Genomic DNA, 12,500 nt, shown 5'->3' on the forward strand with positions numbered 1-12,500 from the left:
CATACACTTTGGTTGGAGTCATTAAAACTAGTTTTTCAACCACTCCACAAATTTCTTGTAAACAAACTATAGTTTTGGCAAGTCGGTTAGGACATCTACTTTGTGCATGACACAAGTACTTTTTCTGACAATTGTTTACAGACAGATTATTTCACTTATAATTCATTGTATCACAATTCCAGTGGGTCAGAAGTTTACATACACTAAATTGACTGTGCCTTTAAACAGCTTGGAAAATTCCAGAAAATGATGTCATGGCTTTAGAAGCTTCTGATAGGCTAATTGACATCATTTGAGTCAATTGGAGGTGTACCTGTGGATGTATTTCAAGGCCTACCTTCAAACTCGGTGCCTCTTTGCTTGACATCATGGGAAAATCAAAAGAAATCAGCCAAGACCTCAGAAAAGAAATTGTAGACCTCCACAAGTCTGGTTCGTCCTTGTGAGCAATTTCCAAACGCTACCACGTTCATCTGTACAAACAATAGTACGCAAGTATAAACACCATGGGACCACGCAGCCGTCATACCGCTCAGGAAGGAGACGCGTTCTGTCTCCTAGAGATGAACGTACTTTGGTGCGAAAAGTGCAAATCAATCCCAGAACAACAGCAAACGACCTTGTGAAGATGCTGGAGGAAACAGGTACAAAAGTATCTATATCCACAGTAAAACGAGTCCTATATCGACATAACCTGAAAGGCCGCTCAGCAAGGAAGAAGCAACTGCTCCAAAACTGCCATAAAAAAGCCAGAGTACAGTTTGCAACTGCACATGGGGACAAAGATCGTACTTTTTGGAGAAATGTCCTCTGGTCTGATGAAACAAAAATATAACTGTTTGGCCATAATGACCATCTTTATGTTTGGAGGAAAAAGGGGGATGCTTGCAAGCCGAAGAACACCATCCCATCCGTGAAGCACGGGGGTGGCAGCATCATGCTGTGGGGGTGCTTTGCTGCAGGAGGGACTGGTGCACTTCACAAAATAGATGGCATCATGAGGAAGGAAAATTATGTGGATATATTGAAGCAACATCTCAAGACATCAGTCAGGAAGTTAAAGCTTGGTCGCAAATGGGTCTTCCAAATGGACAATGACCCCAAGCATACTTCCAAAGTTGTGGCAAATGGCTTAAGGACAACAAAGTCAAGGTATTGGAGTGGCCATCACAAAGTCCTGACCTCAATCCTATAGAAAATGTGTGGGCCGGACTGAAAAAGCGTATGCGAGCAAGGAGGCCTACAAACCTGACTCAGTTACACCAGCTCTGTCAGGAGGAATGGGCCAAAATCCACCCAACTTCTTGTGGGAAGCTTGTGGAAGGCTACCCGAAACGTTTGACCCAAGTTAAACAATTTTAAAGGCAATGCTACCAAATACTAATTGAGTTTATGTAAACGTCTGACCCACTGGGAATGTGATGAAAGAAATAAAAGCTTAAATAAATAATTCTCTCTACTATTATTCTGACATTTCACATTCTTAAATTGAAGTGGTGATCCTAACTGACCTAAAACAGGGAATTCTTACTCGGATTAAATGTCAGGAATTGTGAAAAACTGAGTTGAAATGTATTTGGCTAAGGTGTATGTAAACTTCAGACTTCAACTGTATACACCCATCTAGTACCGGGTCGGACCCCCCTTTGCCTCCAGAACAGCCTGAATTCTTCAAGGGATTGAACGTTGCTCATTTGGTATCAAGGGACCTAACATGTGCCAGGAAAACATTCCCACCAACCCCAGCCTGTACCGTTGACACCAGCCTGTACCGTTGACACCTTAAACTGGGAGTTATCAGACCAGGCAATGTTTTTCCACTCTTCAATTGTCCATTGTTGTTGATCGCTGGAGCTGCTTCTTCTTGTTTTTAGCCGATAGGAGTGGAACCTGGTGTGGTCGTCTGCCGCAATAGCCCATCCGTGACAAGGACTGACGAGTTGTGCGTTCCAAGATGCCGTTCTGCATACCACTGTTGTACTGCTCCGTTATTTGTCTGTTTGTGGCCAGCCTGTTAGCTTGTACAATTTTTGCCATTATCCTTCCACATCTCATCAACGAGCTGTTTTTGCCCACAGGACTGCCACTGACTGGATGTTTTTTGTTTGTCGCACCATTCTCAGTAAACCCTAGACACTGTCGTGCGTGAAAAGCCCAGGAGACCAGCCGGTAGGAGTGAACCATTTTCGTGAACATGTACCTAATAAACTGGCCACTGAGTATATTATTGATATGTATTAAATAATGCAAATAATTTTGGTAGTTCTGTCAGCTTCTTCAGTGGGGAACCTGCTCTCCTCTAGTAGTTGATGAGATATGAAGCTGAAGTTATTATTAGATGACATTAACAGGACTAGGACCATAGATGCATTGTGCAGAGACACACCCTCTGATACTGATTGGTGAGATATGAGATGTCAAAAGAGAGACATGACACTAGCAGTAACATCCTGAGAAGGTCAAGAGATGAGAAAGAGGCAAGATGAAGCTAGAGGACATGAAAAAAGAGAAGACGACAGTCACTTCAGAAGAAAGAGAGGAAAGACAGGGGAGGAGAAAGAAAGAGAGGAAAGACAGTGGAGGAGAAAGAAAGAGAGGGAAGACAGGGGAGGAGAAAGAAAGAGAGGGAGAAGGAGAGACATGGACCAACAACACCCGAGGCTTCATCTAATAAGAATGCTAAACTTAATCCACATTCCGGGGCCTGATATCAAATATTCTTTTGATAATTTGATTTCATCAATATTTGTATTCATCTGCAAACACTGTCTGTTTGTTTGCTGGCGAGGCGACCGCGGCACACTTGAAAACAACATGTCATTCTCAAAATGTGTTATCTTCGACTGTGCCCAGATTAAAGTGGTCAAAGATACGCAGTGCACAGCTCAAAGGAATGCACAGGGAATGAGATAGCTCAGGGAGTTAACGGATAAATACTCATCAGTGCTATGACACACACACACACACACACACTGTAACCACGCGCACACAAGCGCACACACATGCACACACATGCCTTCATGTACACATGCCTTCATGTACATATGTACATACAGTATCTGCCTTAAATATTTGTACCTCTGCACATTGATCTGGTGATGGTACTCCCTGTACATAGCTCCATCATTGATCTGGTACTGGTAATTCCATCATTGTGTATTTTATTTTATTCCTCGTGTTACTGTCTTATTTGTATTATTATTTTTCAACTCTGCATCGTTGGGAAGGGCTCGTAAGTAAGCATTTCACGGTAAAGCCTACAGCAGTTGTATTCGCCGCATGTGACAAATAACATTTGATTTGATTTGATGCACACACCGTTCACACGCACGCATACATTCACACTCAAGCACACACACAACTTAATTAACACACAACACTGGCCATATCTCCAGCAAATATCACACAACAATATGTAACTCATTTATATACAAAGGCTAAATCTACCAACCAAAATATAGCAATAAGTCAACCAATGTGCAAACATTATGTGCTTTCATGTGTGGGTGTTTGTGAGAAGTCACCTTGTCTCTGTGTCATGTCGCTTGCTGTAGTGCATCTTTGGTACAGTAGCCATGAAGAAAAGAGACAGGGAGCTCTGGGAGTATATGTCCCCTTATCCCTCCCTCTCCCCTTCAATCCCACTCTTCTCTCTCTCTCTCTCTCTCTCTCTCTCTCTCTCTCTCTCTCTCTCTCTCTCTCTCTCTCTAGGTTAGGACACCTATAAATGTGTTGCAGTCATGTAGCTGGCCACATGTAAAAGCCATCAAACCAGCCTACATGAGCATGTTATTCATTTATATATGTGTGGGTGTGTGTGTGTGAGTGGTAAGCAGGAGGTGGACAACATGTGGTGGTTGTCACAGTGAACCTACCTGGCCAGACAGAATGAGGACAAGCATCCTAGCCCTGACTTGTGCTAGCGTTAGCATGCTATTCCGATTAGCGTTGACTGTACCATAACAACCATGGTACCGTTAGCATGCTACTCTGACTAGTGCATGTGTGAGTACCAAGAGAGAGAGAGAGAGAGAGAGAGAGAGAGAGAGAGAGAGAGAGAGAGAGAGAGAGAGAGAGAGAGAGAGAGAAAATGGGGGGAGAAGAGAACTGGCAGACAGGGGTGGCCATTTAGGGAGAGATGGCACAGTTTCATGTAGCCAGTAATTTACTGCCAGCCTCACGTGCAGCCTAACAACGAATTTACGGATTGATGACATCACCAGACATTATTGAGCAGCCACGGGTGGAGACACTGAACTGACATCAGCACTACCCTACACACACATCTGTCTCCCTGTCTCTCACACACACTCACACACATCCAGTACTCTCTCTTACCCTAAAACACATACACACACACACACACACACACACAAACACACCTCTGTTTGTGGATGTCAGGGTTAATTTAGTGGTGCTATCCCGTTGGATAAAGAGGAGAGGAACCCTGCTGAAAGAGAACATTTGATTTGCTAAAAGGAGCTGAGGCCTTCTATTAATCAATATTTACCTCGTGGCAGGACACAGGCTCTGGCTGGCTGACTGGCTGACTGGCTGACTGGCTGACTGGCTGACTGACTGACTCATTTACAGATTGGTTGGAGAGGGGAAAGGAGAGACGGGATGTGGGGTTGAAAGGGGAGGGGCAGGGAGGGGAGAGGTTAACAGAGGCAGACTTGGGGGAGGGAATAGGGTTAAAGGTTATACAAGGGCTTACAAGTGGGATGTGGGGTTAGGGAGAGCGGGTTAGGGGTTATGGAGGGGTGGGCGGGCGGGCGGGAGGGTTATGGTGGAATTTGGAGAGGAGGGGTTAGGGTTTGAGTGGGGTATAGATAAAAGGAGTTAGGGTGTGTAGAGCCCTGTTAGCACAATGCACACACAAGGGAGAGGTTAGAACAGGGTCAGAAGGGCTTCATGAGGGAAGGACAACATCCTCAGATAAACCAAGCACCTCTTCTCTATCTTCCAACTGTCTCCCCCTGTTTCACCCGTTCCTCTGCCTTCTCTCATCTCCTGCTGTTCTCTCCCCCCATTTCCCCCTTACCTCCTCCAATCACCTGATTAACACATGTCGTCAACCCAACAACTTGCAGAAATACCCAAACAAATATATAAAAAGGAAAGTAACGTGTGTGTGTAGCCTGGAGGTAGCTTTGTGAGCTTGTTCCTGGCTCTAATGCATATTGAGCGGGGGTGGGTTAAGCCGTAGATATGGGTAGCCAATCAGAGTGACAATTCAATCACACGCGCACGTGCACGCTCGTGGAGATGTGCTAGAATATGCACCTGCAGCTCTTTACTTAACGAGGTTTCACAGCCATGTTCTAATCCCTCACAACACAACAATACCACTAACCACCCAGATGATAATCACCTTAACACACACACATACACACGCACGCGCACCACCAACGCTCTGATACCAGGCCTGGGATTCCCCCTCTCTCTTACCCCCCTCACACATTCTGTCACCCCTCTCACCTCTTTCTTCCACCTTATTCCTCTCTCACTCCCTCTCTCCTCATCCCCCTCTCACCTCCCCTCACCACTCTTTCATATGGTATTACAGAGACAATACAGAGTCAGAGAGAGAGAGAGGCAGGCAGAAGGACAGACAGACAGAGAGAGAGGCAGGCAGAAGGACAGGCAGACAGAGAGAGAGGCAGAGAGAAGGACAGACAGAGAGAGAGGCAGAGAGAAGGACAGAGAGACAGAGAGAGAGGAAGGCAGGCAGGCAGAAGGACAGACAGACAGAGAGAGAGGCAGGCAGAAGGACAGACAGACAGAGAGAGAGGCAGGCAGAAGGACAGACAGACAGAGAGAGGGAGAGAGAGAGGCAGAGAGAATCAAAAAGACAGAGCAGCAGAGAGAGCAGGGGAAGGATAGAGAGGGGGGGGGAGAGCAGAAATGAAGTGGACTGTGTCAGAGTCTCAGAGAGCGCCTCAGTATCTACATAAAAGAGATTAAAGCAGACAGGCCTCCATTCTACAGCTCAATCATATTGTGTTAGCACGCGCTTATCCTCCGCCCAGCCAAATTGAAAGGGAAAGAAAGAAAGAAAGAAAGAGTCTCCGAGATAGGGGCACAGAATGGGAGAAGCCTCAGCAATTTGGCCGTCCATAAAGGCTTGGTAATGGTGGTAGGGTCTGTCGTGGTGAAAAGGCAGTGTTGGGCCCGACGTCCATTCATGTCCTGAACACGTCAAGTCAAGTACCACTGCCTGCCTTTGTATAGCAGATAAGACATGTCGCCCTGGCACGACAGAACACTTTCTTTCTTTTTATTCACCTCATACAGAGAGAGAACGAGAGAGGTGGAGGAAGGGAGAGGAAAAAGCCTAATTCTATTGACAGATAAAAGTAATTTAGAATGGTCTTTCTTTTTTCTTCTTCAGTCCTTTTTAAATATTGGCTTTCCGCCTGCCTCCCCCATTCTAGTGTGAGACAGACCCAGCCCCCTACACAGTCACATGAAATGCAGCCTAATATGTCAGTAAAGTGTGTGTGTGAATGAGGTAAGCCCCTAAATGAGATTCCTCACTCTAATCATTATAGAGAGTGAAAGCAATTCGCATCTTGACTTCATATCATTCTCTTAAAGCCTGTATTTGGTGGAATGCTAGAGTCCCATATGTTTACTGGTGTGTGTGTGTGTGTGTGTGATTTTGCGCTCCTAATAGCATATCAAATGTTTGCATCAGTATGTAAATGAGATAAAAAATACTCACACACTCTCATAAAGAAACCCAGCCTGATCCTGTTAGAACAGAAACCAGTGGTTAGAGAGTGTGTGTAGCGGCATGTCACGGGGGTTGGCGAGATGAGAAGCGGAGTGTCTTTAAGTGCGTCGAGCGACACTCACATACACACACACACTCACACACACACTCACAGCCTCCTCGTTATCCGTCTCTCTCTCTCTCGGCGGCAGCCTCCGTAATACTGAGTGATGTTTAAATTAGTTTACAATTTGCCTTCTCCGCGCCTCCGCCGGCTCTTAAGCGTCTGGAGCTCTGAGGTGTCAGCGCGCCTCCTAACCAGCGTAACAAATTGTTGCCCGTACGGCAGACACCTAATGACTCGAAATTAGCTGTGGCACAAGCCTGACAGTTTGTTACGACTGTTAGCGACAGCGCGGCCGGATCATGAGCCATGAATTGGTTTCAGCTCTCTCCCTCTCTTTTCTCCGTTTTCTTTTTTTTCTCTCCCTCTCTACGGGAGAGGAGGCAATTTGATTTGATTAAAACAATTACTGTAGCATAGAATAGCCAGACACAAAAGCTTGCGAGGTAGTCAACACTAGACATGAGGAAGGGAGGGGGTTAAGAATGGAAAGGTGTGGGGTAGGGCTCTATGTGTGTGTGTGTGTGTGTGTGTGTGTGTGTGTGTGTGTGTGTGTGTGTGTGTGTGTGTGTGTGTGTGTGTGTGTGTGTGTGTGTGTGTGTGTGTGTGTGATATATACTGTTTGCAAGTGGCTGATAGAGAATGTGGAGGAGGTATATTTCACTCTGAGAGAAACGACAATCCTATCCGCTGTGTGTGAACGCTAGATCACCTCAATGGGGTGTTGTGTGTGTGTGTGTGTGTGTGTGTGTGTGTGTACCTGCGTGTGTGTGTGTGAGATAGCATTAGATCACTTCTCCATGGATGCAGTGAGGTTTTCATCATGATGTGGTGGCAACCCCCTGCCTCGACACACACACACACACACACACAGATGAGCTCCATCCTCCTCCATCGGGGCAGGATTGCCTTCCTCCGTCTAATCACGCCATCATCTATCCTCCGCCGAGCAATCGCTCCGCGCCCAGCGCACACGGAGGAGAGGTGAGCTATCTCCACTCGCTCAGACACACACAGACACATACACACAATCGTCACAGCTCCCCATCCTCTGTGTATTCTCTGAATAGAGTACTGACAGAGGTACTAGTGTATAAGCACACAGTCATAATATGTGTGTGCATGTGTTTGTGTGTGTGTGTGTGTGTGACTGTGCATATCAGTCTCTCCAGGATGTCACAGGGATTTGTTGTGATATTTGCTGGCAAAAATGCTTGATTTTGCTGAAGCAATTTTGACATTTTGCATGGCAATATGCAATGGTTTTGTCCAGCGCGAAAATGTGCTGATGAGGGAAAACGTTTTTTTTTTACGTGTGGCTTGATTGAACCATATTATGCAGTAAATGTACGGAGATTGGTTGAAATTGCAAGCCCTCTTTTTGTACTGCGGTGATAGGTCAGTTCTATGCGATAACACTGGGACGATTTGACTGTTTTATGCAGAAATAGTGATAGATGATTGGTCAAATTTACAAGCTCTCACATAATACGGAATCCTGGAGGGACTGGCATATCTACCGTATCTGTCTATCTATGTGTAAGTGTGTACCAGTTTCTGTTCATTTTCAACTACTGTAGTGACAGCCCCTGTTTCCCCCATCCCTCCTTCCTTCCCAGTTTGTGGTGTTAATCTGACCACATTCTCTGTAATCTAGGCTAATCTGAGAGTTGCCTTGCCTCTCTACAGCCTCTCACAGCAAAAACCAGACAACCCACAAACCCAGATTAGCTATGTGCTCACACACACACACACACACACACACACACACACACACACACACACACACACACACACACACACACACACACACACACACACACACACAGCTCCGGCTCAGATTAACAGTAAAAGAAGAGCTTTGTTAAGGAGATTGACACATGGAAGAGTGATAACAGAGTGATAACAGAGTGATAACCAGAGTGATAACAGAGTGATAGCAGAGTGATAACAGAGTGATAACCAGAGTGATAACAGAGTGATAGCAGAGTGATAACAGAGTGATAACCAGAGTGATAACAGAGTGATAGCAGAGTGATAACAGAGTGATAACAGAGTGATAACAGAGTGATAGAGGGAGGAAAGGGATAGAAGGCAGGATGGAACACTACAAAATAGAACAAAACATGAATCCCTCAAATGATCAAATGATAGTCTGTCGGAATCCATGTCGTGTTTCTTCGTGTTTGCTGTATTTTTATGTAAATTGATGGGTTTCAACATTTGTTGTATCAGTTTAGGGGTCAGTGGTTCGGGTGAGTTTATGTCACAAGTGATCAGACGGGGTCAGGAGTTCAGGCCGTCTGGGGTCAGTAGTCATGAGAGGGGTCGTGATAGGATTTGAGGTGAGGTGAGGGGTCAGGGCGAGAGTCTTACCTGGGTTGAGCTCCGACCGAACAGACGATGTTGACAGTCTTTGTGTTGGTGTTCTGTGTCATTTTGTGAACCTGGGGATATATGTGGCTAAGCGTGTGCGTCATTGAGTTTTACCAATGTGTAGGTCTACCTGGGATGTTCTCAGCTCAGTCGATGTTGAATCTGTGTGTGTAGACACGTGCTTAGTGTGTATGTGTAAGCCCGTACCTGGGATGTGTTTGGCCCAGCCGATGTTGACCACCAGCTCTCGGTCAGCTAGGTCACACAGCGTGGTCAGGGCCTTGATGTCACTGTCGGGGACGGTAGGGTCAGGCATGGCGTAGATCTTCTCAGGCTCGGCCACCAGCAGGTGGGACACGATCTTATTATCTGCAAGGCAGCCAAAGGGAACTGGGTGACCACCGAGAGAGAACAGAGAGACAGGGTCAAATCAACACACGCTCAACATGGAGAAAACTCAGATCATTATCATGCTGTTGTGCAGTACATGAGGTGCAATGGATGCGTGTGTGAGTTGATGTTACGATCATTGTCATTACACATAGTCTACAATAGTTCTTCAACTGTCATTTTTGTCTTCAAAATGATTCTATAAGGATTCTAGATGGTTCTACAACGGGCCCAGTGTGAGGGAGCCTCAAGGATAATCTAAAGCAAAATACAATGCTCAGAGAATTCTAGATACAGTGAGGGAAAAAAGTATTTGATCCCCTGCTGATTTTGTACGTTTGCCCACTGACAAAGAAATTATCAGTCTATAATTTTAATGGTAGGTTTATTTGAACAGTGAGAGACAGAATAACAACAAAAAAATCCAGAAAAACGCATGTCAAAAATGTTATATATTGATTTTCATTTTAATGAGGGAAATAAGTATTTGACCCCCTCTCAATCAGAAGAATTTCTGGCTCCCAGGTGTCTTTTATACAGGTAACGAGCTGAGATTAGGAGCACACTCTTAAAGGGAGTGCTCCTAATCTCAGCTTGTTACCTGTATAAAAGACACCTGTCCACAGAAGCAATCAATCAGATTCCAAACTCTCCACCATGGCCAAGACCAAAGAGCTCTCCAAGGATGTCAGGGACAAGATTGTAGACCTACACAAGGCTGGAATGGGCTACAAGACCATCGCCAAGCAGCTTGGTGAGAAGGTGACAACAGTTGGTGCGATTATTCGCAAATGGAAGAAACACAAAAGACTGTCAATATCCCTCGGCCTGGGGCTCCATGCAAGATCTCACCTCGGGGAGTTGCAATGATCATGAGAACGGTGAGGAATCAGCCTAGAACTACACGGGAGGATCTTGTCAATGATCTCAAGGCAGCTGGGACCATAGTCACCAAGAAAACAATTGGTAACACACTACGCCGTGAAGGACTGAAATCCTGCAGCGCCCGCAAGGTCTCCCTGCTCAAGAAAGCACATATACAGGGCCGTCTGAAGTTTGCCAATGAACATCTGAATTCAGAGGAGAACTGGGTGAAAGTGTTGTGGTCAGATGAGACCAAAATCGAGCTCCTTGGCATCAACTCAACTCGCCGTGTTTGGAGGAGGAGGAATGCTGCCTATGACCCCAAGAACACCATCCCCACCGTCAAACATGGAGGTGCAAACATTATGCTTTGGGGGTGTTTTTCTGCTAAGCGGACAGGACAACTTCACCGCATTAAAGGGACGATGGACGGGGCCATGTACCGTCAAATCTTGGGTGAGAACCTCCTTCCCTCAGCCAGGGCATTGACAATGGGTCGTGGATGGGTATTCCAGCATGACAATGACCCAAAACAAACGGCCAAGGCAACAAAGGAGTGGCTCAAGAAGAGGAACATTAAGGTCCTGGAGTGGCCTAGCCAGTCTCCAGACCTTAATCCCATAGAAAATCTGTGGAGGGAGCTGAAGGTTCGAGTTGCCAAACGTCAGCCTCAAAACCTTAATGACTTGGAGAAGATCTGCAAAGCGGAGTGGAACAAAATCCCTCCAGAGATGTGTGCAAACCTGGTGGCCAACTACAAGAAACGTTTGACCTCTGTGATTGCCAACAAGGGTTTTGCCACCAAGTACTAAGTCATGTTTTGCAGAGGGGTCAAATACTTATTTCCCTCATTAAAATGCTAATCAATTTATAACATTTTTGACATGCGTTTTTCTGGATTTTTTTGTTGTTATTCTGTCTCTCACTGTTCAAATAAACCTACCATTAAAATTATAGACTGATCATGCCTTTGTCAGTGGGCAAACATACAAAATCAGCAGGTGATCAAATACTTTTTTCCCTCACTGTAAATGGGCAGTGCGAATTGAAAAGGAGTGAGCCTAGTTGGTGGATAGACAAGGACGTGGCAGCGACATTGTTTCACACAAAGAAGAAGAAGGCATAGGGAGTGTGTGGGGAAAGTTAAATAAAACAAAAACAATTCCAATGGAATCAAATCTGCAGATGAGCTCGCTACGGACAATTAGTGGCAGTCTCACTCCTGTATTCAAATTAATCTGCTGCTTAATCATGCAGCCAGATGATAGACGACCATGATGAGCTAGTGAACCCAAATACCACCGAGATGGAGAGAGAGAGGAGAGAGGGGGGAGAGCTCGGAGACAGACAAGGGAAGAGAGGAGGAAGAGAGAGGGGAGAGAGAGAGACAGGGAAGAGAGAGATGGAAGCACAAAATAGAGATATAGACACATACAGTAGAGAGAGAGAGAGGGCAAGAGAGAGAGAGAGAGATAGTCAGAGATAGATAGATAAAAAGAGATAGATCGAGAGTGGGGGTTGTTTGCATATCGACCAGAGCAGCCCCTCACTCCAGGGAGAGAGCGAGAGAGAGAGAGGGCTAGACTAGAGCTCTATCAGTCTGTGGCTAAATCTTATTTAATGTTTCCTTAATTACAATCAATGGCACCCCATTTCAACCCCCCCAGCCTTTGTTATGTGTGGATAATCAATGTGGACGGCTGGGCTAGGCTGGGCTCTGTTAGGGCTAGGGGCTGTGTGTGTGTCTACAACTGTACCGGCTCAGTAAGTGTTAACACAGCTAAAACAATGGAGTGCTTTGAATGTTTCTATGCTCAGAATATACTGTAACTACAGCATATTTGTTGTTGGGACGCTATCAATAGTGTAGCCGGACTGTGTTCTGATCAATGATACTGTCTCGCTTTTTATGTTTGAGTACAATATTGTACTCAAGCGACAGACATAGAGATGGAGAGAGATGGAAAAAAAGATTAAAAACCGGAACTAATGAAATGGGCTGTGTGCAGGGCAGAGAGAGAGAGAGAG

At 45.6% G+C, this 12,500-nt stretch overlaps 1 protein-coding gene across 4 annotated transcripts in view; it reads right to left on the reverse strand.

Moving 5' to 3' along the window:
- Positions 1-12,500, reverse strand: part of LOC121545064 (estrogen-related receptor gamma) — a 96,136-nt gene that overhangs the window by 23,004 nt on the left and 60,632 nt on the right. For 3 of the 4 annotated variants that reach the window (XM_041855427.2, XM_041855423.2, XM_041855425.2), the window contains one exon: positions 9,426-9,608. In XM_041855427.2, coding sequence (XP_041711361.1) covers positions 9,426-9,608 — 183 coding nt within the window. The remainder of the gene's footprint in view (positions 1-9,425; positions 9,609-12,500) is intronic. The other variant, XM_041855424.2, reaches the window with a different exon arrangement.

This window comes from Coregonus clupeaformis, chromosome 29 (assembly GCF_020615455.1).
Source record: "Coregonus clupeaformis isolate EN_2021a chromosome 29, ASM2061545v1, whole genome shotgun sequence".
NCBI classification, from domain to species: domain Eukaryota; kingdom Metazoa; phylum Chordata; class Actinopteri; order Salmoniformes; family Salmonidae; genus Coregonus; species Coregonus clupeaformis.